Source organism: Netta rufina, assembly GCF_964035555.1.
Source record: "Netta rufina genome assembly, chromosome: 4".
NCBI classification, from domain to species: Eukaryota; Metazoa; Chordata; class Aves; order Anseriformes; family Anatidae; genus Netta; species Netta rufina.
In genome coordinates this window covers 43,291,880-43,319,711 of record NC_140127.1, presented here as the reverse complement: position 1 = coordinate 43,319,711, position 27,832 = coordinate 43,291,880, and the positions used below count along the sequence as shown (strand labels likewise).

General features: G+C 40.7%; 1 protein-coding gene across 1 annotated transcript in view; it reads left to right on the top strand.

Moving 5' to 3' along the window:
* Positions 1 to 23,571, top strand: part of AFG2A (AFG2 AAA ATPase homolog A) — a 190,393-nt gene extending 166,822 nt beyond the window's left edge. Inside the window, exon 16 of the mRNA XM_084286096.1 lies at positions 23,259 to 23,571. Coding sequence (XP_084142222.1) covers positions 23,259 to 23,435 — 177 coding nt within the window. The 3' untranslated portion in view covers positions 23,436 to 23,571. The remainder of the gene's footprint in view (positions 1 to 23,258) is intronic.
* The last annotated feature ends 4,261 nt before the right edge of the window (positions 23,572 to 27,832 follow it).

Here is a 27,832-nt window from a genome sequence, read left to right as displayed (position 1 = left end):
TGCGTCTGCGTACTTTAATTACTTCCCTTACTTCAAACAATGGCAAAAATGTCTATTTTGGATCGATAAACGTCAGTGCTGAGCAAAATGTTTTTCTTTTCATTATCCTGAGATGATGTTCCGCATTTGCAATTCAACCGGTTTACTCAGGATGATCTATAACAGCCAAAAAGTCGCTCTTACGTTATGGAAAAAGATTTCAACGTTTGTTAGAGGCTTTTTAAAGATTAATTGGCCCTATTTTTATAAGGGCATTATCATTGCATTCATTTGAGCTGCTCATGGAATAACAGTGTTCATTTGGATTTTGTGTCCTCCTTGTGTTGCCCTTTAGAAATTTGTTTATATATTTGTGTCTCCTTCCTTACTTATGAAGGTATAGTTGGGGCTTCTACCACATGTTTAATTCTTTCACTAAGATTTAGGATTTTTCAGAAATTCACGTTTGGATGACAATATGTTTGACATTGTATATTGTACTGTAAATGTCTTAGCACTTAGTTATGCACAGGTCTGTCTGTGCAGTGCTGAAGCTGAGTCTACTGGCTCTTCCTCTTAAGTGAACATTCCTTAGCTCATGCAATGAATTTGCTATTAAAGGTGGAGGAACAAAAACTGCAAATGAAGCATCCAGCCAGGTAGTCCTGGAGATGTACCACATTTTGTAGCTATTTTGAACCCCAAAGTGTTTTCGTTATATGTGTTCCAGCTGACTGGATATGTACTGCAACAGTCAGCTTCCTCCAATTCTGTATGTGCAACAGATTTCATAAATAACTCATCAGGTTTCTGTTCCAAGATGTCTGGTTTGTACATGAAATCTGGAGAAGAAGGAATGAATCATAAACGTGAACTAAAAAGATCTCTAGTTAGCTATTTGAAGCCATACTGTTCCATTTTGGAAAGCATGTTGCTGCTCTTGTTTTCTTTGTCTCAGAAGTGCAAAGGGATGCCACAGCTCCACCAAGAAACTCACATACTGTCTTGTGAACCTGCCTTTCTTTATACATGTGTTGCACTGGGGAAGAGATTTCCTGCATAATTGCTAACTGCTAATTGGAAATTGGTCTGACCCAGTTTCAAAGTTTTGAGGGGGGTTGAAATCTGCATTTCAGCTGAATTTCATCACCTTCATCCCTTCAGCCAAAGCCAGACTTTTAATACCAGCTCATTTCTGGCCTAGTCAAAGTTGAGGTTGTTACCCTACAGCATTTCTTGAGATCTCCATGTGCATAAAAATTCCCCTGTAACCAATGGAATTATTTAATGCACTGAAAATCAAGTTCATGTTTAAGCTTGCTAAATCCAAGGATTATTTATTTAATTCCTAAAGATTAAAATGTCTTCCAATTTAATGTATATTATTACCTAGACAGCAGGAATAACAGAGGTTGTATCCAGGTAAGTTCCATTCTTGAAGGCATATTCCATTGCTGCCATTTATTTGCCCATCGTCATTTGTCTGGCTGATCATGAACTACCCAACACACTCAGTACCATTAGGCTGTGATTCAGCAAAATGATGTCTCCATGATCAAGAAAACTCCTCACGTTTTAATTGGATCAAAGAGTTGACATGTTCCCCATTTCATTTAGTCCCAAACGAAGTCATTGTAAATGCACTGCAAGTTCCAGGTCTTTCAGGACTGCTTTTTTCAGATTTCTGATACAAGCCGTGACTATATGTGTTTGTGAGACATAGTGGCCAGGTGAATAACTCTTCTTTTAACCAGCATTTTGGAATTGAGCAACTTGATGCTACTGTTAGGCGTGCTTGAGGACAGCTTTACTATTAACAACAAGCCTGCTGCTCTTTTCACATCCTTCTGAAGCAGCAAACTCTGTGGGATTCCTGCCATCCAAGACCTTCTTTCAAAACCAGTTTCATGTGCAAGAATCACCTCCAAGGATGTGCAGGTGGGGAATAAGCCACCAGCTCAGGCTGGCAGTGGCAATTCAGGTGAGCTGCCAGGTGCGTGCCATGCCAATGCCACAGCTGGGGGTGTTTCAGTTACGGCTTCGGTGTAGGTGCACCCTGGTGAGTGCCGACCTTCACAGGAAGTGCCAAGCCTGCAGCCTGCCTTGAATCCTTTTTTTTTTTTTTTAATATATATTAAAAAAGAAAAGCATCACAAGATATAAGCAGTAGTGTTCAGCACTGTGTGTCATGATGACAACTGCGTTTTACTTTTTAGATAACTTTTGACTAAACTTTTGTTAAACTGATAGCTTTTAACTTGTTAAAAGCACCATGTGGAGCACAATAGGAAGGCTTGCTAAAGTATGAAATATAGAATTAAGAAACTGTGGCAATAAATCTCTCTTCTGCCAATCCTGCATTTCATTTGAAACAGCCCTGGACTTGCAGGGAGATGGTTGGATTGTATAAAAGGTTTCTTCTTTCTTGTGAATTTCATAATTCATTTGACACATCATATTCAGTAAGAGGTAAACTGTATTTCAAAGCCTGAAACAGTGCTGGTGTTCAGATTTATCATTGAAATCTGTTGTTACACGAGGCTTGGAAGGCATTCAGCATTGTATGTGGCAGCATCTGTGGGCCACCGACGTAACAGGAGAACCACTTGTGTCGTGATGCCTAGTTCCACATACAGCCAGGTGCTGGGGCTGGTCTTCGCTGTAGAGAGGCTTTCGGAGAGATTGCCAGCCAGTTTTACTCGAGAGAAGCCTAAACAGTGGGCTGCAATGACAAAGATGATGATCCAGTCCTCTTCTTATACATGAGGTATTTTAGTTCAGAGTTGTGGTTTTGAGCCCTTTGTGTTATGAGGTATCATCACCTAAAAGAACTGAGGATAATTTTCTAGTCCATTTGCCTTATTTCTTCTCATTTACTAAGTTGGACTGTTTTTGCAATGTGAAGACTCAAAATCAGGAGTTATGTTCACAATACCGTTGTAAATTGCGTTATTGTAAATTGTGTCTTTGGCAGGACACACATCTGTTTCAGTACCTGGTCCTGTGGGATGTTCCCAGTAAGTTCCCCATCAAAACCAGCGTAGCTTGGGCTGGTGCTGGTTTCACTGCCATTTTGACACCATGTCATTGAAAGAGAGACTTGGACGATACAGCAAGGAAGCTTTGAAAGTTGATAAATTAAAAAATAAAATAAAATAGTTTAAGGGGGGGGGGGAGGGCAGAAGGCAGACATACCATGCTTTAAACAAGGAGTCTGTTTTAATAAAGCAGAAGGTAGTGAAGAAATTCACATGGATTAAAGCAAAACAAAAACGAAGAGACAGAAAATAAGGAATAAAAAAAAAATAAAATAAGAGTAACATGGATAATATGGGAGAAGCTGAGGGATTATCAGAACCAAGCATGCATCTTCCAGGAAATTGTAATCAATATAAAGAAACATTCATAGCAAAGAAAATGGCTGGAAATTCAGAATGAACAGGAATAAATAAATAAATGAGGAGGGGGTGGAAGAGTAATGCAGCAGTTGAGCCTATAAAAAAGTGCTTAACACTGCTGTCTGTACGTAGGTAAGTAAAGAGAGCAAGTTAAGGTAGATGCCAGGGCCAGTGACAGCACTGGGGACTAGAGGAGCCCCTCTGCTCATCTCGTGGTTCTGGGGCTCCCGAGGCTTTTTCTGCCGAGCGAGCGCAGATCCTTGCCATATTCCCTGGTGAGCGTCGCTCGTGCTGTGGTTTCTCAAGGTGAACAAAACGACGTTGTTGGTGTTAAAATGATAAACCTAGTCCAGTCCTAGTCCAGTCAGGATCCGCACAGAACAGGTTGTTCCCTGCAAGTCGGAACAACGCTGATAACATTTGGCAGGAATAGCAAATACGCATTAATATTTGCACTACGATAACAGAGGGATTCTATTTTGAGGCTTATATTTGATAGTAATAATTCATCCTTGTTTCTGATATGATTCCTGAAAGAAAGTATCTCCCTCCTGCCATGAAGGCGTTTTCTCGAAAGTCTCCCCTTTTTACAACGGAGCTTTTAGTCACTTTATTTTTACCATTGAAAAGCCATCAGTTTTATTGTACTAATGCTTAGCCTGCCAGGACTTTTTAGCACCAGATTTTTTTCATTTGAAAATAGTGAGGGTTTTTTGTTGTTTGCTTCTTCTTAATTCATATACAGCATTTAAGGAAAGCTTAATTAATCCCAGCATGCAGGGAGAGGAAACAGTGTTTCAGCAATTGAGAATATAATTAGATACATTTATACAGAAGTGATTGTATTTCCTAAATCCTTTTATTATTTTTATTTTTTTTTTTCTTTATGAGATTGGGACTAGGGATGGAGGGCAGGCACAGGCTTTGTGAAAAAACAGGGGTAATAAAAAATACTTTCATGAAAAAAAAGAAGTCTGACGAGCTATCTCTATTCTTCTGCAGAGCTGAAAAACTGTTCTTACTCTTAAAACTCTTTGACAGAGGTGGAGTTTAAATTTAGGCTGAGGAAGTTTGCAAAGCTTGGAAAAGCCACACGAGCTGAATCCTGTTCTCAAGGTGTAAACATAGGATGATAGGGCTGGTATTGGGTATGAAGGCCAGACTTTTTACTGTTTTTTATTAAAATATTTTGTTACTTCTGCTGCAAATTAGCATGGGTTTGAACATTTTCTCTCTTAAGTATTGTTCAGTCTTCCTCATTAAAAAAACATTTCCTCAATAATAATCGATTCCATATGTAGATGTACTATGTAAAATGATACATATTAATGTAAGTAATCATATATGGAAATGTTTTTTTGCTTTTCACCAAGTAATGACTCTTCTCATTTCAGCCTTCCGTCCCCCTAACAAACAGAACAACAAGCAAACCTGTTGAAGGGAAATTGTTTCAAATAATTTTCCAGATACCACATTTTCTCAGTTCAGATGGAGCTGGCGAAGGAGCCGGCCAGCAGAGATCGACCAGTCTTCTTCCAAGAACAACTTGACTTTTTCGGCAGCGTGGTCAGTACCACGCGTCCATGTGTGCCTGACAACTAACTTACTGAGAGGCCTCAGTTCAGGAAAGCTGTTACCCATGTGCTTGGCTTAAGAAGTGAGGGCAAGTCCCTTCTGGTTCAGAAACCTTTGCACTGACTGGGAGTAAATGGGCTCCTAAGTGTGCTTACAGCTGAGCATTTGCTGAAGTGTTTTGCTGAACAGCCCTGTTGTGGTGAGACAGAAAGACTTTATAGTGCCTCGCACATCGTCTCAGAAACATATGGGGAAAGCATTTCTTAAAAAGAAGGAAAACAAAATCCTTTCCTTTTTAAAGGTTTACTACAGTATTCCAAAATTTGCCTGTAGAAATAACACCCGCCCTCAAATTCATACAAAAAAAAGAGCTCAAAAAGCAGAGTTCCTTTATGAAATCTCTCTATTTTTTCATCTTTTGTGCATGATTGTGAGAAAATGAATATGGTCATATGTTTTGGTTAAGCCTTATAGCACAATGCAATCAAGCAGTCTGGCAGATGAGATGTTCTCCAGCTCTCCTGTAGCAGATGAGCTTCTGGCTTCTGTGTGGTGGATGGCGTGGGGAGAGTAACAGGCACTATTCACTGCTGACAGCTGCATGTGCAGCAACACTTAAAAGATTATCAGGACTGTTTCCCAAACCAAAAGAGATACACCAGATTTTTCTTCAACCCAAAGGTGGATGATGATGATAATTAAAAAAAAAATAAAATCCTGAATTAACCGAAGTAGTATAGGCCATTGCTCTCTCATTACTTACATAGGGGAAAAAAAAAAAAAAAAAAAAAAAAAAGCAGTTAAGATTGTAGTTTTTTTTGTCATTGATTTATTTTATTATTTATTTATTTATTTATTTTTACCTTAGGAGAAGATTTCAGAATGTTTTGATTAAAAAGGTTTTAAGTATTTCAATTCAAAATTACTTTTTCAAGATTTCCTTTCAATTCTGCTGCTAAGCATATTGGGTGAGGTTGAATTTGAACTGTTGTTTATTTGCTTTTGGATTAAATGACATATTCTGCTAGGGAAATATTCTGTTTTCTGTTCAGCAGAAAATCTTTGCAATTCTGCTTTTGGATGAACCTGAAATGAGAGGGTGTTTGATTTTCTGAAATGGGAAGATAAAAAAAAAAAAGTTACTTTTGCAGATGTTGATAAATGGCACTTCAACTTCAGTATGAGCATCAATTTTCAGTCTTTATGTACTGCACTTCTTCATTGTTCTTTCATTAAGAACATGGAGACAACTGAGTAGCACAAATACTTTCACGTTTATTTCTATTTCTGCACAGTACTTTTGAGGGAGAACTCAACTCTTGGAAGATAACGCTTTCTCAGGTGGAAATAGTAAAGTTGTAGGAAATAGGTGTTAGAGACTCTATAGAGGAATATTTAGTTGATCTGTATCTTAAAACGTACTCTGTTTTGAAAACGTATTTAAATGATTGTATGATTATACATAGTTGTGGGTGACTAATCTAGTCTATTGCTGCAGGTCATGGGAATAGTCATAAAAAGTATTTATTCTGAACATGAACCCGGATGCATGCTTTCCCTGCATGTTTCCCATATGTTCCACAAGTAAACAGTAAATCAGATAGAGAGGAATTGAGGAAAGAGACGCAGTGGGTGAGTGAGGAGTCTGCAGCACTGGAGCTGCAGCCTGACGTGGTTGGAAGTTGTAACTTGTTTCTCTGAGAAGAAAAGAAAAGAAGGAATTAATCTAAGGGGAACAAACATGCTTCACAGACATAGGAACCCACAAAAAAAAATAAAAAAACTAATTAAAATCTTTATCAGAAAAGGATTGATGGGGAGGTGCAGAGAAAACCAGCAGTCTCTATGCCATTTGCTCACAGGTACTTAGTGCTGCAGCAGGGGCTGGCACTTCTCTACTTCTCTGCAGACTTCAGCCTTCATTGTCGTCTCCTGAAACCAAAGCATTTAGGGAATTATTGCTGGCTCAGTTTGACACCTCCCTGTTCCTGTCACTATCGACCTTGCCCGGTTGTACCCCCCAGGGTATATCCGCCTGCTGTGACGTCCTGTCGGAGAGGTGCTTTGGTCCTCACTGCCTCTGTCAGGAAACCTGAGCCTCTTTGCTGACTTGTCCTGGGGAGACAGGAAGAGGGCAGATGAGCTCTGTGGGATATGGTTAGCGGTCTGACCTGTGAGGAAAGCAAAAATGCATTTTCTAATATAGTTCAAGAGCACTTGAGAACTGCTGAGTTACAAATGTAGTACACCAGCTGTAGGAATTGGTACTGTGTTTGGTGGAAGAAACCATGTTTTGCCATTGTCACTTTAATACACATGAAAAGCTTCAATCTCTACTTTCCCCCTCTCCCCCCTCCACTAAGTTATCTGGCATACCTTTAATTAACTAAGTTATCTGGCTTACCTTTAATTCCAGCCGGGGACCAGTCCTGAGGCTCTGCAGCATTGTTTCTCAGTACCTGTAGCCTACACTGTTTTTTTCTTCACCACCCCAGTAGTTTCTCAGTCACCAAATGAGGCCATTTTGTAGCTTTGGTGTCATGGGCTGGGAAATCTGCTCTTGGAGGCAGCTCACACAGGCTTTCCATGCCCTGCAATCCCTCTGATTTTCCTAACGTCCTTGCCTTCTTCCCTGGGCTGGAGAAAGTACATGCTTTCTGTGGGAAATGATTGGGAGATTAGAGAGAAAAAGTTGGTGTCGTTCCAAAGGGTGGTGATATATATATTAGCACCGTTTATAAGATAAAGCCAGATCTCTATTCTCTGTTACCTCGTGAGACTTCAGCCTAGGGCTAAATGCAGCCACAGACGAATGCTCTTTCTTGTACTTCTAAGGGCATGTCAACGTGAGGAAGTTATCCTGGAATGAGATAGGGTGTGAATTTAAATGCGGTCGCAGTTCCAGAATAACATCCTGTGCAGACAAGGCCTTGCCGAAGTGACTCAAAGCAGTGGAATGGCTTCGGTGGGAGCTGAGGACAGCGAGGCCTAGCCCCGCGACACGAGGGCCGCCCGGGCACTGCATCCCCGCGCTGCCTTTGGTGGGGCCGCCTGGGCACCGGCTGCTCTTCCCCTCCATTTCTCTGTGGAAAACGGGATTTCCTGCTTATGTGATCACTTGTCAGTAAAATGCGGAGGGTGACAACCTGCAGTGTTACTTTCCAGATGCCAACCATCGTTTAATGCCCAACGTGTGAGTGACGGGGACTGTTTTAGCTCTGCCATCACTTACTAGTTTTTGAGATTCCTACAGATTATGAGGTAGGCTTTCATCGTCTCTGCTCCGTTGCTTCTGAAACAGTATAAAAGGAAAACTTCTGCAAGAGGAAAATGCATGCTTAAGCTTCTCTTTTAGAAAATAAAATAAAATAAACATTAATGTTTGCAGTGTCAGAGGGGTACCTGAGTGCATACCTGCTCAGAATGGTACTGTGGGAGTTACAAATCACCTCCTTTGGTGCTTGTAAGGTTGCTACAATAGCTTTTAGGCCTTATACTATGTGATTCAGTTGTTGCCTATTTTTACAGTCTGCTGAAAATTAGTGTTTATTTTGAAAGTGCCTTTCTTGAGATTAAGTAGAGCATTAATTAGTCGGTGTGAGGAACAGAGTGCATTTTTCTACCACAGCTTTCCATCATGTCAAAAGCTCCTTGCCAGATGTGGAGATCATAAACAAACACACATGGCTGCTGCATGTAAATCATCTGCAGGATAAATTACTGCTGATCTCTTCTGATTAGATCATTATGTCTTCCAGCTCATTAATACACTTTCAACCATGCAGAGGATCTAGGTACTAATGGCTCACAAAGCAATATACAGGAGAACGTTAACTTCCCATGCCACTAGAAATACACTTTGGTACAAGTGTATAATGTAGTTTGCTGCTGCTGCTGCGAAGTTGATGCTTTAACATAGGCCTCAACATAGTTGAGGCTGCTGGTACAAAGCCATGTCTGGGAGATCTCTACTTCAGTGAGTCACACGTTATTGTCAAATACATGCACACGCAGCAAACTATGTTGTAGGCTGCAACCTCACACTTGCAGCAAATTGTATTTCTCGTGAGAGCTGCACTGCTTTGTGCCTGTCTCAAGTATGCATTAACACTTTTTTCAGCTTTGGTTCAGGCTGCCTTTGCTCTCTCAGCACACAAGAAGAGACATGAGAGGCAATGTCCTGTGCTTAAATAATGAAAGGTCATGCAGACAGTAACAACCTCAAAGTCACTGCAGGTCATGGTGAGCCTTGTTATCTCCAGTAGGCAGACAGTTGATTTTTAAAGAGTAAGTACCTGTATAAAGATGATTAGCACAGCACAGCAAAATCGTCCAGCTGGCCTCAGTGGCAAAGGGTAGCCTTCTACTAGACCTTCACATGTCTTCATATTTTACTTTTACTGTAGACATCAGTATTTAAATAATAGGTGGAAATCCTCACTGGTTAACTCCATTTTAATGAATGGAAGAGTGTGTTGTGGTTAGGTGGCACTTATCATTGCCTGTGCCCTGCATGCATTGCAGCTCTCATGCAAGCCCCAGGCCTCTTGAGTGTAGCATGCATAGATGTGAAATGCAAATTTAGCATGTGTAGATGTGAAATGCAAATGGTTTGCGCCCTGGGAACAGACGATTTGGGTGACCAGGAAAACGAAGGACGGTAATTTGTAGAAGATCTTTGCACACCACATCAGAGATTGGGAACCCAGGATGCAACTACTGCCAGTAGGTGCTTTGCATGCAGTAATCTAGCTGTAACTACTTTAACTATTTAAAGTTAATGCTGTGTTTAAGATGTGAAGCACCAAAGAAATGTGACACATTGGTGTTAATCATGATTTGTTACTGTTACTGGTGCAAATGTCTTAGCATTCTTAAATCTATTAATTGAATGAGTCTTGTGTTAGAAACTGTCTCTTGTTCTAATAATGGATACTAATGAGTATAAGATTTTGCAGAACCAGTAAGTACCATCACCTTAAAGATGAAAAGTGTCTTGCTTGTTGATTGAATATGTTCTGTCACTGCTTTATAGCTTCCACTTAGCTTCCAAAAAAGAGCAGATAAGTGTTTTGGAATGTATTTAAGCATGTGCTTTACTTCAGTCGTGTTTACTGACGTCAGTGGAGCCCGAAGCATATGCTTGTATGCTTTAAGGGATGCTTCTTGAAACAAGGAGAGAGGATGAGAGAGAGAAGTCTCTCTTTCCCTTGCTGGCTCTCCTCTTCTCATGTGTGAGTAACATATTGTGCATCTGGTTTTGTTTAAATTCAAGGATGGCAAACAACCACATTCTGTGAAAACTTCCTATTCTTCCCATCCTTCTTAAAGTTGTGTTGTGTGTTTTTTTTTTCCTTCTTGTTATTGATATTTGGTAACCTGCGGAGACGAAGTGATGAGAAACTTGGAGGTCTTTACAGAGGCGTTTATTCTAGCAGTGTTTGTATAAAGCCCTGTGGTCCCACTAAAGCCCCAGTTCCTTTGCTTGCTTTGCTCTTTCAAACACAGCCTTGGCACGGACTAACTCTTCATTAGCACAGGCTCTGTTGAGAGAGAGGTGGTGTGGAAGATGGGTGGGCGAATCTCCCAGCTAATGGCAGTTGATTGAATTGCCTCTCTGCTAAAATAGTGCTCCTGAAGCCTGGCCTAATCTTTTACAGTGATCAAAAAATATATGGATACTTGTTTGTAAATTATACATGTATGTCTTTGAACCCAGTAAACCTCTTGGTTCTTCTGAATCAAGTGTGCTTGATGTTCAGATGAGTTTGTGTTCTGAGATTTAAAATGCCGTAGTACTCATTATGTACTTTAAATCTACAAAATAAGTGTGTTTACAGACACTACTTTTTAAATAGGGGGGAAAAAAAAAAAAGTGGTTTTGTGTGAGGATTTACTTTTTTAAGCTGTGAAGCATTTCCTGACATGTTTGTAACAGCTAAGCAGGATGTTTGTTGAATTCATATGTATATGTAACTGTTATGTGGCTATCCCTGTTTTGCCAGCTGCCCAATTACTGTTGTGACAGACCAAACAACTGCTAAATGACAGCACTGAAAATAATTTTGCTGGTTTCTCAGGAAAGTGTAGGTATTAGACTATTTTTAAGGGCCATTTGCATGACATTTAAATATTCTTTAGCCTTTGAAGGTAGGGAGAGGAAGATTTTGTAAACAGCCAAGAACGTATGTAGTTGTAGCATTAACAGCTGAATGTCACATCTTTTTCCCTCCATCAGAGTCAGGGTTATGTGAATAGGGTTATGCTGACCCTAATTATGAAGTCCAGGGCTGATCTCGGATTTCAAAACCACTCTTCTATGAGTACAAAAATGTCAGCGTAAACTCTTGCTGAAACCATGTAAACTTGATCAGGATCTTCTTTTAATAGAGAAATCATATTACGAAATACATCTGTTCCCAATAGTTTTATGAAATGCCTTGTGGCAATTATAGCAATCTCTTGCTTAGCAAATAATACCAGGAAAATATCTAGCACATTTTTACTGTTTTTCCCCCTGCTAGATATATACTGTGTTAAAGAGAAGGATCAGCAGTCCATCACTAGTACATAAATTAAGAAGTCCCTTGGTGGCTGCCTTAATAGCCCTAGTAGTACGTATTTAGTGAAAGAAGAGCTGGAAAGCAGCATGCACATTTACTGCATAGCTGACTTGCTGTAAAGTTGTCAGGCAGTACTTATTTATGAATCCTGCAACCTGAAAAAATTGATAAGATTACCATGACATGACAAACACTGGCTATAAATAGATTTCCCCTTCCTGCTCATCTCCTCTTCCTCCTGCCCTTCATGCTCCACTCCAGCGTAACAAGCTGCCGGGGCCGCACGGCTCCCCCAGGTGAAGGTCAGCTCCTGATGGATTTTTGATCACCATGTAAAGTTCTCCTGTTAGTATGTGGTCCCAGTTTTAACCTCTTTGCAGATTCCCTCGATTATCCCAAATCACTTTCACATGGAGCTGAGGTTAAGCTTTATTTCTCTTGGCTTGTCCCTTCTGTAGCAGACACTTCCTCTTCACTTTGAAAGGACAAAGCGATGTTCAGCTGCCTGGGCCTGCGCCCAGCATTTGATTTATACATTATTTAATTTCCTTTAGAAAATTGGAAGCAGAACTTTAGGAGTGGAAGTCAGTCCTTTCCATTTGTTTAAGGATCTTTTAGAGCTAATATAATCATCGATAGTAGATGTCAACATGATTAGGGTGACTTAAGGTAAAGCAAAGAAAACTGAATACCAGGGGAAATTCTGCTGTAATGGAGGGGGTGCCAAGATTTATAGCCATGCACAGCATCTCTGGGTTTGGAAATGTGGCATTAAAACATGAAAATGGAAAATCGTCAGATTTTTGAGCGATGTGTTTAAGACACCTGTTTCCCCTTACTACATGGCAGACTGGGGCAAGAAATGTTTGTACCCTTCACCTTATATTTGCGATTGGGTTTTTGGACGGCGATGCTTACTGGAACTTAATTTAACCAACTAACTAATTTTGCAGAAATTCTTCAGTTGGTCCGGAGGTTTGCATTTGGGCTGACACTGCATTCACTTCTGCAATTAGGTCTGCACATGCTGCCAAGTGACTGCCAAGGCAATTTGAAAATTTCTCATGCGGTAGAGTCAGGAAATTAAAAATTAACTCTGGAAAGGACATCATATAATATTTGGCAGCGCGGTTTGAGTACCGTGTCCACTGAGGGTGGAAGGTCCTCATTAAAAAAAAAAAAAAGAGTATGAATGCCGAAATATTTCTTCCATGGGGTTTTGAATGATCCACAGCTGAGTGAAATATCGAAAGAGGTGAAACCTGTGGCATACATGGGATTATGGATATGATATGAGTTACTTGTGGGCTTTAGTTTAGTGGAATAGCATTTAATGAAGGAGAATGAGAGTCCTGTGCTGTCCTAGGGCTCTGTGGTGCTACGGCTGCTCTTCCCTGTCTGTGGGGAGAGAAAATGACTTCAGTGCTGGAGAAGGTCGCTGCGACTCCACATCCACACCACATCTTGCTGGGTGAGAGATTTGTTTTGTAAGTCGTTACCACACTTGGTAAGTCGCAGATGCACAGGCACAACTTTGTGCGTTACAGCTGCACTGTGCAGCCAGCACTTCCTGATGCAGCCTGCAAACAAGCAGGTTAGGCACTTCATATCTCTGCTTCTGCCTAAAACAAGCATCTTCACCAATCTGGGCTGGTGAGGTAGTTGTGTGGGAAAAATCCCCCATGAGAAAAAGGCATCAACAAAATCCAACTTCCCCTTGACACCTCACATCTTTAGGACTATCTCATACCAGACAAAGCAGATCATTAGTATTACAAAGTCTTCCAGATAACATGAAATGTATTTCATTTATTATCAATTAAGAAACGCTAAGAGCATATCCTGAGCTTTAGAATGCTGAATAATTTCAGAGTAGAGAAAATAGCGTTTTGGTTTTTGTTTAGTATGCAAACCAGTGCTTCTGTGCTAGCATCCTGTATGTGCTGTTTTCACTCTTTTGAGCCTCTTCATCTTTCACTGTATTCAGACAGGAGTTAAAACACTCTCTCTTTTAGAGGGAGAGGGAGAAAACCTAAGAGACCAGGGAGGTTTTTGTAATAACGTGGCACAAACTGAGGAGGGTTTTGTGAGTGAGTATGAAGGAGAAGAAATGAAGGAATTTGCTAAGTCAGATCTGTCATCTTAGGAGTAGCAGATCTGGTTACCCAGAATACTGAAGTGACTTTCAGATGTGACATGGATTCATTTTTTTCAGCCACAGGAGAGCACTCAGATGAGATGTTTTAATGTTAACAATGCAAAAGCAGATGCCATTTTGATCTGGTCACTCATACCTTTTAACGGACGTTAAGTGGCAGCTACAGGTTCTTAGAGATGAGCATTTTACCTCATGTTGCCTCACTCAGTCCTTTGGCTTGTTCCCAGCGTGTGAGGTGCCCACCACACTGGGGACAAGCTGTGCCACTTGGGAGAGAGCTCCTGCTTTTGGATGGCGTTATGAATCCCTCACCACACATGCTCAGTGATTAAGTTGACACAGAAATGATATACCTGAGATAAATTGCTCAATTTTTTTTACTGAAATTAGAAGTAGTTAGCAAATGCACTGTTATTGCCAACAGAATTGTATTAAATGGTTTATGTCTGAATAACTCAAAATATCCTTCCTCCCTTGCTATTCTTGTTTCACTTATTTATGTCATTGTTTTTTCTTGCTAATTCTTCGCTTTTCTTGCACAAGCAAGAGTTGACTTAAAACTTAAAGTTCTTTACCAGCCTTTCTGCTTCTTCCTTAAGGAGTAATAACCTTGCAGGGAGGGATCTAGCGTTGGCTGAGAGCATTGCTTCCTAGGGCTAACTGCACTCCCCGTCATATTCTGCCTCCCTAGAAAACAGGCATGCAGTCCTCCCGTTTTCTTGGGAAACATGAGCAGCTGGGTACCATGGGAAGCTCCAAGAGGTAAACTTAGAAACAGCCTGAAATTCCTCTAGCACTCTGCTAAGGAAATAGATACTCCATGTGAGACATCTCGCACCTTTTAGGAACTAAGACCCAATAAATGAAAAAGCAAGGGAGCGTCCATTAAGGACATTATTCGTCTTGCAGTCAAAAAAAAGGTATTACATTCTCTTTTATTCTCAATATCATATGATTTTTATGCTTTCTATCCAACTGCTAGAAACAGTAAGACTCAGAAGATTTCCTAGAGTTTCTGGCCATTATTTTTAGATGAGTTTGTTTGCATTTACTTTATTGTATACTATATCTCATACATAGGTAACTACAAGTACAATTGCTGTTAACCTGCCAGACAAAGACAATGTTTGCCATGGTGGAAGGTCTAAAGACAGGATGAAAGGGGAAGTTTAAAAGCCCCCCCCAAAAAACTAATTTTTTTCCTTTACTTTTTGCTCAGTGGATTTGGACGTTTAGAGCTGTAGCCGTCATTTAATGGTGGCATAATGTAATAGAAACGCAGCTGGAGCTGAAATGAGTTGAAAGACAGTTCTAGACTGGCTGGGTTCTACTGGTGAGAAAAATATTTTTAGGGAAGGGAGGGCACTGCTCCCGATTCCCTTTGCAGAAGTGCATTTATTTGCTTTGTTTTCATAGCTCCTATCTAAGGCCTCTCTGCTCTCCCACGTTAAGCCTGAGAAAGGAATTGCTGGCTTGAGAAGCAAAAGCATGAACTATTTTTCAATGCAAGAAATCAGGAACATGTTGAATGTATCTTCCAAACTCATATCTGTGTAACTCAACATCTGAAAGGAGGGCAAGCAAACAAAACAACTAATTAATGCCCCTACTGTGGTAGGTTTCATAAAGTAGAAGCTGCCAAATCAGTTTTGTTGTTTTTCCTTCTGTTTTCTAGAGAGAAACCTATGACGTGCAGCTAATGGTCTGTCTCCTCCAACCCTTTTAGTTTTTAAATTTTTAGTTGCATAATTCAATCTGTCTTGCTAGTGGCATTCAGCAAAATAGCACTGGCTGTATGTACAGGTCCCCTGTAGTAACAGCGTACTCTGAGTGAGAACACAGTATTCTGTTAATTACTTTTAATTAAAATGAACACACATGCACACACACATGTATTTGTACATATAGAAAGTCTCTGTTTTTCTAGTGGCTTGGCTTCCTTTTCCTCATTGAAGGGAAGAAGTTAAACTTTCTCATTAAATGTTTATATAAAAATGAAATAATTCTGAGGTTAACCAGAAATGCAGCTTAATCTTGTATAGAAACATGTGTGTGATTTTTTTTTTTTCAGTTGCACAAATATAGCTGAAACTTGAAGTTGGCAGAGAGTGCTGTTTAAAAATATTTAGTCCCAGCATGTAAAAACTCGTTTTGTTACGGAATTCCTTTGTGAAAGGTGTAGCTATGCCATGTCTCTGCCAAAGTGATGGGATCCATATCGACATAGTACGTTTTGGAAACTAGCTGCGTTTTGGGCTTGTAGTTACAAAAGTTAAATTGGAATTTACATGTTTTATATATTGCTTGGAAGGATACCACATCTAGTAATATTTTTTAAGAGAGTGGAAAGAAGAAAAAAGAAAGCTTACAGATGGATTCGAAGTTTTGCTCTGTTAGAACATGTCGGGATGAGTAGAGGTATGTATGATGACACTTAGCATGTACCACTGAAGGCTCCAGTTTATTCTCTCTAGCTGTCATCATGTGCTATAGTTATGATACATATGCTTAATTTTGGCTACATACCTCATCTCTTCCTTCTCTTCTCTGGGTGTGTTTAAGCTTTATTGAATAATAAGAGCTACTGATACACGTGATACTGTCTGCTGCCCAGGCACAGCCCCTGCTGTGCTTTTGGTCCTGTGAGAGCTGTTACATGCAGCGTTTTGTGGCCATTCAGTGCGTCCCACGAGAGCAAAGGACCACTTGTCTGGCTCAGTCCCTCACCAACGTGCCAGGCTCTGTGACAGCAGGGGACCACAGCAGGTAGATGAGGTGAACCTGAAGCCTGGACCTCCTGGCTGAAACCCGGAGGAGGACACGGTCTCTGTTGCAGCCTCCCAGGGGAGTTGTGGCCACCACAGGAAGATCTGAGCAGGACCCATCGTCCTGGTCAGGCCAGGTGTATTCAGGTGGCACGGCCGCTTTGTGTCCCTGTGTGGCACCTTGTGTACGTTCTGGGCACACACATGCATGGTCACAAATGCATCGATCAATCTGCAAAATTACATAAATAAGCAAACTGTAGATAAAATACTAAATGAAGACTCGAGCCTGTCTGTTCTAAACTAAGGTCGCCTACAGATATTAAAGGAGATTTTTTTTTCAATTACATTTCCTTAACAACCTCTCATGAAAGAAATCAGGAATAGTAGAGATTGTTTGCTCAGTTTGTTGGATCATAGACACAAGATACACAAAATACCTGCCCTCTTTATTTAAGAATTGCAAAGGTGCTTGCTTCTTCATTACTACAGACATGTTTTAAAGTAGATTATCCAATGTCAGCTCATATTGAATGTCTCTTTAATAAACAAGGAAGAAGGAAGTCCATCTTTTTAGAAAAAAATGTTTAATTATAGTATTTTGTTGCATAGGATGGTTTCAATACAAATAGGAATTCATCTGTTCCACGGCAGTGTTCACGAATACAGAACCAGACTACGTGTATATGCTTTAACTTCAGGAAAAGTAATGTTTTAAAACGTAGCTGCTTTGAAATCAAAGAAGCATCTATCTCACTGAGGCACTTACATGGCCTGTGAGTGCTTTGCACACTTGTTTTTTTTTTAGCATTGCTGTTACAAGCCATGTAAAGTGACATGGGATATTCAGTAAATTCCCTCCAAAATTCCAGCAATAGGGGCAGCACGTGAGTCTGAGGAATGAATAGGGACTCTATGAAAAGCTAATACACTATAATTGTCTTCTGTTTAGAAGAGATTGTTTTCCATTAGCAGGATGGCCAAATATAGAATCCATTTGATTTACATCTGCAGATCACAGATGTGGGTGGAAGGAAGAGGTACACATATAGGGTCAATTCTATCTTGGTCAAAGATTAGATGAAAATTTATTGCAGAGTAATCGATTATTTCCTAGTATTGGAAACTTTTTCTCCTGGGCAGAACGAGATTTGTAGTAGCCTGTAAGACTTTCTCTTCTCAGAGAAGAGAAAAAAGGCACGTTATCATGTATTTCCATATTTTTTTGAATATGTGCAACAGGAAAATTGATTCTTGAGAGAAATACTAAATTGAAGCCTTTTTGAAATGCATCAAAAGGTCCACCTCTCACGACTTATGATCCTCTCAATTTAAGGCTGTTTTCAAGAAGAAAATGGTAATTGTGCTGTCTCCAAAGAGTATTTTTATTTCCAAAAAATTTATTTTCAAAAGCAGTACCATGTACAAAAGCACTATCTGCAGCGCACCTCCCTTGCCCAGCCAGCGTCGCGCTGCGATACCCGCAGCAGGCTGCCTTGCCTGTTGGAAGTGGGGGGGTGGTGCTGAAACAGGGTGAAGTTCAGTAATACAGAGGTGAACTGGTGTTGGTTTTTCTGGTTTGGTTTTCTAACGGTCTGGTGATTTGACCCAGATCAGGGACGGGACAGCCCTGTGGCAATGCAGGCACAAAGGGGAAGGGGCAGAGAGGGGACGCCATGTCCCAGGGGTCACTCCCCACCACGGAGAGACCTGCTGGGGCTGTCGATCACCTTGTGGAAGCACACGCAGGGGTAGGTGCCATCCATGCCCAGCACTGCCCGGAGCCCATCCCTTGCAGAGGCTGTGAGCTGCTGGCACCAAGCTGAGCCGAGGTACTTAGGGCAGCTTTAGAGTAGGGGCAGCAGTCTTCCCCTACTGCTCCTTTTTAGTTTCTGCCTGGTTGATTTTCTGCTCTTGCTTTGGAAAGGCTTCCATGGCCATCTCTTTTCTAAGTCAGGTCCTAATCCCTGGGCCCTAAGAGCCCCCTTGACGTCCCCAGTTTGGTGTGGGACAAGGCTGTTGCTCCCAGCAGCTTTGGGCTTGGGTTGAGCGGGACGTCTGACACAGGCAGCAATTTGCTCGAGTGAGAAACAGATGTCCTGACCCGGGAGCCATTCACATCTAGTCAAAAGGCCGTGCAGGACCCCTTTCTCTCCCCGTAGCAGAGGGGAGAGCTAACCCGCTCGGCCTCGCCGGCACGCACCCCACCGGCACGCAGGCTCGCAGGTAGCTTGCAGCCAGGAAGCGCCACAATTCGCGCTATTCACAAACCACAGGGTACTATTCTGTTGGCGGGCTCCTAATCCCTCTTACACACAGCCCCTTACAACTTTAACTGGCGGGGTGGAGGAGCGAGTTAAAAAGGAAGGAAAAAGGAAAATGAAACACAATGTACAGCCAGGCAGTGTCTGCCAGTGACTGCACACACAATCGACACCAGCTGCAGCCCAATTAAAGCCGACATTCACAGGTGTTCCCCACAGACCCTGCACGAACAAAACCACTTTCTTGAAAGTACCTAAGGCTTTAACACAGAAGCTCATTTCTTTTTTTTTTTTTCTTTTTCTTTCTCTCTCTCTCTCTCTTTTTTTTTTTTTTTTAAGATTCTTTAAAGCTATTTAGAGCACTTTAAACACAAAGAAGCTGAAAAGGACTTTCAGTCCCCTAGAAACAGTTGGTGCTTAATGCCAGGAGGGGGGAGAGTCAGCCCGGCTGAATCAGGCAGCAGGAGAAAGATGGGTTATGCTGAAAGCTGCTTATTCAGGGAGCTGTGGCTGGCACTGGGCATTTTATTGTTGCCAGGGGTGAAATGGGGAGGAGAGAATAACTCGGTGTAAATCCATTTCTTTTTGGTACTCAGTGTTATTTGGACCATAGCTGTGAGCTTGTGTGGGGCTTTGCTGGTTGCTGATGGGGGTGTGTGGTTTGGATGGTGTGCTGGAGCTCTCCCTTCCTCCCAGCATAACTTGACACAGACCCCTTTTTGACTCTGAAGCAGGACTCTACTTTAGCTGTTTAGTTTCTGATCTTGGAAGCACTCACTCAGATGACAGATTGTTCCTTATGTTCAACTCCTGTTGTTAACCAAAAAAACCTTGATGATCTGCTTTTTAAACATGGATTGCAAATTATTTCCATGCTAAGAGAGGATTCCAGATAGCAGACTAATGCATGGGTCGGTAATTTGCTCACATTGTGCTGAAAATGAGAATCGTGTTTGTTAAATTTTCATTGGTAATAATATTAACAATCAAAATAGGGTATATTATGGCATTCAGAGATTCAACAGTATTCAGCCACACCTGGCTGCCTATTCATCTCTGCAATTACACCCCACACCTCAGTAGTTATTACTTAATTACCTGCTGCCTGGTCTGTTGCTGTTTAATCAGTGTTGTTTCTGACATTCACTTAACATCTTCATTACTGCTCTAACAGCCAGCGGTGAAAGCCACTCCATATTCAGATGCAGTCAAGAATATCTATTTTGGCCTTCAGGGCTTTGAGGTGCAATTTTTCCTTTGCAGCAGCACTAGGACATCATTTCTATTTTTTACAGCACCCTGAGGTCCGAAAGTCTTTTTATACTAAAAAGGTAAAAATGGTGGTTCTTTGGATTTGGATTTGAAAATAATGAAGGATTATTTTAAAACCGGCAGGTAAGTAATGGTGCTTCACGGTGTGCACTTACAAAGGCAGGCAGATGCTAGTCATGCTGTGAAGAGAAAAGAAAGTCAGCCAGGCTTCGGATTCACAAGTATAAGATCTAAATTAGACATCGTTGCTTGGTAAAAAATAGTGGAGGCGTTGTGGACAGTTTTTCTGGAAAAATCATCTCAGTGCAACCCAGAAGCCCTGTGGCACGGCTCCTTCTAGCCACAAAGGGCTAGGGCAGAGCCAGAGGAGCCGTGGCAGCTGGTCTGAGGCATGGATGGGCTCTGCAGGGACTGAATCACCCAGGGCTCCTCAGCCTGCAAAGACTTGACTGAGAGGGGATGAGATAAAAGGCTATAAAACCATCGATGATATGGGGAAGGTGAGCAGGGAACAGCAGATGAATCACTGTTCTCAGAGGACAGGAACTAGGAGATACTTGTTGAAATTACCCGCTTCAAGACAAACAGAAGTGCTTTTTCATACAGGGCATGATTAGACCGTGGCACTTATTACAGGATGTTGTGGAAGCCAAAAGGAGAGCTGATTTAAGAAAGTAATTGGATGAATTCACTGAGGATAAATTTATTGTGAGGTTTTAAACCTGGTGATCTAGGTGGAACGCTTGGTTTTGGAGCGACGCTAAGCCTGGAAAGGCCACATATCCTGCTGCACAGCTGAGGGTCAGTCCCAGCCAGTACCTTCTGCTACCTTTCCTCTTTATCTCGCTTGACCTGACTTACATTGTGTTTTAATCCAGGCAGAAATGAGAGTTTAAAACCCTTTTCTTGCTTGTTCTGGGATGAAATGTCTTGATGTGACCGTGACAAAAAATGTCTATTAAAAACCATGGGCCTCAGCCCAGTGATACAGCAGACTTCACCAGGTAAATTCAGTCCCATTTCCATTTGGCTAGACAACGGCAAACTTGTGTTTGCTTCCCACAGGTGATTTAGCTTTACTAGCTAGTGAAAATACTTGTGAGGATTTGTTTTTCTTTTCAGAGGTTGCATATTTGAATGAAGAAAAATAATTAAACCTGCTTTGTTCAAGCTCTTACCTAAGAAACCTCATCTCCTTGATTAGCAAAGGAATGGAAACAGTGCCATGGGACTGCTGTGATCAGACGCAAGGGCCCAAATTTCCAATATTGTGCCATACTGCCTGCCTTTCATTACTGAATAATATATGAAAGATGTAGTCCACAAAAATTCTGAGTGCAGCCAGGAAAGGAGAGAATGATAATTGATGCCTTAAAATTCTTCCTCTTCCCTTAAATACTCCTGAATAACAAAGAAAAGAATATCACTTTTCTGGTGTTTTCTCATGTCTAGTAATTTTCAGTTATCACAGAACTTGTGTTTCAGACTTGAAGAATTCAATTAAAAGAAAAAATCCTGTGGAGGTTAATTATGGTCACGGTTGCTGATACTCTTGGCAGAGCACAGAGGAAACATCCAATCATCCTCTGCAGTATTGGCTTATGGGCAAATTCCTCCTAAGAGTCTCACTGTACAAATGAAACGGGAAGAGATAGGACTGGCTGGTGTTCCTTCTTTTTTGGATCTGACAGCCTTTCCTTCAGCTTCTCCTTCAGTGAAATGTATCAGCGCCCACCAACTGAACATCTTGTGCTGCAGTAATACCCTGTGCCATCGTTTTGATGCTGCAGATAGGTGGTGGTCTCTGCAAGCAGGCATAATGGACAAAACCTGCTGTGCTGCGTTCTGGGCTTTTTCAATATTGCATATGAAAACCCACAGAAGGTCCTCTTCATATTGTGGAAAATGTGCCTTTAGTGCTGTGTTTGTGGAGGGAAAATGGACCCCTCCTGCAAGGATCAGCACAGCTTTGCAGTCCTCGATGTTTGGGATCTGTTTTTCTCCCACTCTTCTCCCTTCTGAAAGATTTCAGAGTTTGGTTTTAAACTGGGATGGGAGGGCTGCTCTGCTTTTTTGTGTGCAAGCTTTGTTTTGGTTTTTATTTTTTTCCTTTTTTTTTTTTTTTTTTTTTCCTTCTTCTTCGAGTAGCTTTGTATTTGTGTTAGTGAGTAGGAAATAGTCACACCATTTACTTTCTGAAAAACCTGAACAGAAGGACCGAAGCACCTGCATTACTGTGTAGAAGGATGCGTTGCCTCTCTGTAAGAAGCTGGTGCACTAAGTCCCAGCTCTGCTTCCACCTTTATCTGTCTCTAATGTCCTGAAAAGCATTAAAATGCATAACAGGAGTGTTTAGCTTCACTGCTCATTAGAGCAGCTCGGAACTAAAAGTAATATTGTTGTAACTTGACAAAGCCATCTAAATCCATGCATGTTTTCTTGTGAAAGCTTCCTAAACATGCTGCTAAATCCTCTAAAAAGCTACTAAACGGCTTTGGCAACCATTAGCACAGCATAAGCAGGGGAACTCTTTTCAGTAAGTGAACAAACAGAGAAAATATGCTGAATAGCTGGACAAATGTGTTTCAGCTGGCTCTTTCATTTACAGATATAAGGGAGCAGTCAATATCAATCACTGTTTTCCCTGTTGCACTGGAAATCACAATATCTCTTTTCATTCCACAAGCTCTTTTCACCACAGTAATGTGTCTTTAGAATGACACTGGCATCAGTCTGTTTCCGCTGTCTGAAGTCCGGAGAGCTTAAAAACACATTTCAGGGTATGAGACCTTAACCCTCCTCCCCTTCCACGCACCCCTCTCCTTCGAGCCTTCCTTGCTGAATTAATTGTTTTTACTTCTTTCCCAGCTTAAAGTTTAAAAGGAAAAGTACCCACGGAGCCTGGGAATATCTGCTCTTGTGCTTTGGGGACAGAAAAATGTATTGCTGCTAGTTGGGGTTTTAATTTATCAGGTGTTGCAATGAGTTTAAGGCAAGGTAATATGATTATCAAGTTAAAGTAATTTGCAACGTACTCTGCTATGAAATGTAAAGTTACTGTGGTTTGTTTGAATTTGGAGCTTTATCACATTTCTGGGAAGTGCTAATCACCCACAGTTTCATTTACTTTAAAAAAAAAAAAAAAAAAAAAGTATTGGAGAAATTCTGTCCTTGTAAGTATCTGGCATTCAGAGCATGTTGATATTCTTGTGCTTGCCTTCTTTATTTCAACTTGGACATTTCATAATAATAATATGGTGCAATTTGTGTTTGTTTCTTTACAGATAACCGCAGTCTGTAGAGAAGCAGCCCTGCTAGCTCTTCAGGAAGACATAAATGCCGAGTATATCATGGGACGGCATTTTCGGTATGCACTGACAGTCGTGACACCAAGAATTCCCGATTCCTTAATCCAGTTTTATGCAGATTATCAGCAGCAAAGTGGACTGCACGCACTTTGAAAGGCAAATTAATACATATGCCTGCTCATAGCGTGAATAGCAAATTTCCTTTGTAAAGCTGTCAAGAGCTAAAGAATTTTGTATTGTACATGGAGTGTCCAAAGTTGACTCAAATGTGGAATCATCATAATAAATGCCCATGTGGATTTTTTGAGTGTAAAAGAAATTGTGTAAACTTTGTGTTTTACAATTCAAATGGTATAATCTGCATTTTAGAGGTAGTAAGAGTGCTGGTGTAATTCAGTATTTCTGAGTGTACAACCATGTGTCAAAAAATAATTACCAAATTCTGAGGTTTTGGTGAATTCTTGGCCCTAAAAAGAGTAGCAGCGAATGTCATGACTGCCTTCGTTTGTTCATGCCCTTAACCTCAGTTTAATCCCAGGGACCATCCCAGCGAGGCAGAGACCTGGGGAGTGGCCTCACTACAAAAATGCTGAAAATTATTCTGAATCTTTTGATTTATGATCTCCAGAAAAGCTGCCAAACAGGCTTGCCGACCATAGAGCTTTCCAAGAGAAAGCGGAGGTATCCTGATTGATTTCGGTGAAACGTTTATCTTTGGTGTTAAGCAACTCCTTTTTACACACACTGTAGAACAGGCATGTTAAAAATTGTACATCATGAGGCTTCCTTTGCATTTCAGAAAAGTGAATTGCATCCAACTTTTGGCTAATCTGAAACCACTTCCAGGCATCAACAGCAGACTTCTGTTGTTGTTTGTTTCTCTCAAAATAAATACGGGTGGTGATTGGTAATTTCAAGTCGGCCAATGGAAATCCCGATGACTCCTAATGAATAAGAAAATCTCCTTGCAGAAAGTGTTACCAATGACCACAAAATAGTTTAGGGACAGATAAAATCTTTTCAACTTATTTCTTGTTATATCACCTGTTGAAACAGCGACAGATCCCTATGGGCTCCCTACTCCTGCATTCGATGTGAGACTTAGTGAAACAAACTTATTTTCAGCATTTTTCCCCACAGTGGAAAAGCAGCTTTTCTTTTCTAGACATGAAAACTAGAGGGAAAAGTAAAGCAAAACCAATAACAACTTTAATAAAGACAAAAAAGGTGACTAAGCCTTGCATTTCAGTGGGTAAATCTCTGTTTCCCTGGTGTTTTGCAGGTAAGTAAAAGAATCTGTAAGTCAAAATTTTAGCCTAATCCTGCTTTTACTTGTCAGAGTGAAAAAGAAAAAAAAAAATCAGGCTTTACCAAGTATAAGATTACTTCTGGGTCTGTTTGTTGATGGTTGTGAAGACTTTTCTTTCTTGCAGTCATTATATATCTGTTTGCAAATGAGATATGATTATTTAGAAATTTCTGTCTTTTATAAGGAATATACTTGTATATACTTGTCTAAGAGAGTTTTCTACCACATTTAATTATAGTGTCAATATGAAATTTAAGAAGAAATCTCTTGGCCTTGATTATGGTTTTTCTCTCCTCAGTTCCACTGTGCCCACAATTTGTAGCTCTTAAAAAGAAATCTTATTATATATTATTATTATAACTTTAGTTTAACCTCTTGTTGCTATAAATAGCATTTAATTTTATACCACTGAGAAGGATTAGAAGATGTAGAAAAGCAGGTAGTTTACTTAGTTCATCTGATGTATGTTCAGGTTTTGTTTTTTTTATCTTTTTTTTTTTTTTCTGTCATTGTTTGAGTGTTTAGTAGTACATCAGACAGGGATATAAAAAAAGAATGGTAAACTGGAAAAATTGCCTTGAAAATCAAGGTCACATCTGAAACTACTGTATCCTTCTTTTCTAAATTGTGTATGCTTCAACTTGAAGCTCAGGATGAGAACCATTTATCCTAACAATTACATTTTAGATGTTTCTAAAAATGAAATCCAATGAAACTTTCCTCCAGCGCATGTTCCTGAAAGAAGAAATGAAGGATCGTAGTTTTTACTGCCAACAAAAAAATTCATTTTGTGTCCTAAAAGTAGCACTGAGTGATGCTCCAGGTGAGTAGCAGAACTGGATTGCCTCCCTTGGGAAGTGCTGAGATCGCTTGGGAACATGCAGCAATGTGAGAATCTGAACTGAGGCAAAGAGAGGGGCAGGTAAGAGCTTGCTGCTCTTCCTGTAAGTGGACTCCTGTTGACATCAGAGGAAGATTTACACATTGTCTTTTAGATAGAAGAGAGAGAGTGCTGGCCCATGACTCCCCATGACTAGCTCTGCAAATATTTATCCTTTCATCCTCTTATCCACTTGGTACCATATTTTTCCACATGATGCTAAATCTCTTGATGCCTATTTACATGCCTGAAGTAATTTTAAATGTAGGAAACTACTCATTGTGTTTGTGGAACTTGATTTAAAAGCCAAAAAACAAAGATGCTCTTTATTTAAAAAAACTTGGTTATTGCAAATGTGTGAAGTCCATCCCCAGGTTGCTCCCAAATAGTCTATTTGGAAGGCTTTACTATTCTGATGCCACCGAAAATCTTACCCCATCACAAGCCACAGATAATACAAGACTTAAAGGAAGGGATGATGATTTCCCTTCTGGTTCCTAATGATAGATTGCTCTTATCAAGGAACAGAGACTTGAAACCTTCTTATCAGAATTCTGGAAAATAACTGAAAATTTCTTTTGGCATACAGTTTTGGTCCAATCTCATCAGCAACATAGTCCTTTCGTAATCATTTTGAATCCTCCTTGGCAAATACTGCAGCAGAACAGCTACTGCATGTGGCTTGAATCTATATGCCAGGAGATCACAGGCCAGTGAGCACTTTTGCACCCTCAAACTCACTGGTATTTACTGATGAGGGCACTGTAGGACAGAGCACTGGAAAAGTGTCTTCTCCTCACCTATCATTTACATGAGTGGTTTTTAATTCGGAGCTGAACTTTTCACAGTATGTTTCACTGAACACATCGTGACTTGGCACTGAATCAATTTGCTTGCAGAATGAGGCCATATAAGCCTGAATACTTCCACACTTCAGAGTAAATCAAAGGTAGGTGTTCTTTCTCCTGCTGGTTTAACCACCTTTATTGTTGTTTGGGTGTTTCTGTGAGATTTAATACATTAATAAAACAACAGAGGCTTGGTGAACAGAAAAGAGCACATGTGGGAAGAACGTCTCTCTCCCATCCCCTCCTTACCTCTAGATGTGATTTCTGTACTTATTTCTTTACATTCTTTAGAAGCAGAGTTCTTTCCTGTCGGCCATTATCTTTTGGAGCTAGTTTTTGGCCCAAATACTGCTTGAGTTGCAGAATTGTTAACATTAAATCAGTTTTTCAATGTTTCAGGCAAATTTTGTTTAAATACAGAGTTTAACTTTTTCTTCCAATAACAATGTCTTGCAAAATGGCATAAAATGTCTTTTGACAGGTTTGCAAAAAAATGACCGGGAGAATATTTATGATCAAAATGCAAAAATGTCTTCACTTAACTTGAAAAAAGTCCAGCCCTGTGTTTTCCCTAATGCATAAAACAGATTTGCTCTGCAAGTACGGTATACAATTCTCAATCCTGGAAAAGGAAGGAATGAAGTTTATTGTGGATAATTCTCCTGCAGTCTCGGAGTGAGAATAGAGCATAAGGCCGGCTTAGTTCAGGTGCAAGGGAGAATATCAGGGACAGAAAAAAGATCATTTTCAAAGACGGTTATTTAAAATCATGGAACTTAGACTTGTCAGCCCATGTGAGTTTGGTGTCCTTAGAGGAGATTTTTCTGGTTTGTGTATTCTGGCTCTTTCCTTTTAGTTTCTTTACTTATTTTCAATGTCAAAGTGTGGTTCTTCTCCTCCACGAACTGGGCACATGCCAAACATAATGCTCCTGTAACAGCATTGGTTGATTAGTGCTGCGGAAAGGCTGCATGGGGATGGTGTTTCTTTGGGAAGCGAGCTTCAATCTCCATGCTGACAGGGCATGGAGGGGGTACAGAGAAAGCCAAAACGTGAAGCGTGGTGCTTTGCTGTGTGCCGTCCAGTAAGCTGAAGTTAACTGATGAACACTTGCAAGTTCACAGGTAGGAAAATCATCACTCCTTATTGCAACAGGCAAGTACCAGGCCTGTGAAGGAGACTGACTGTGAGACTTCTGGTTGTCTCTGGCTCTCCTGGAGAAAAGATGTGGGTTGGGCGGCTGAAGCAGTGTTGAAAATAGGAAAGCAAATGTTCAGTGGTTTTGGTAGCTCAATTTTTTATTGCCAGTAAGGAGTGAACTTACAGGGAATTGTGTTTGGAAGACGAAGGGACTCTCAAGTGCCTGAAAGTCAGTCACCACTTGTCAAAACCATGGCAAAGACCCCTGAGAGAACCTGTACAAAGCAGCCTTATAGAACCTGCCCTGTTTTTTGTGATCACAAAGTTAGGACAAAACTGCGTGTGTTTCCTTCTCGCTTCTGTGCCATGGTAA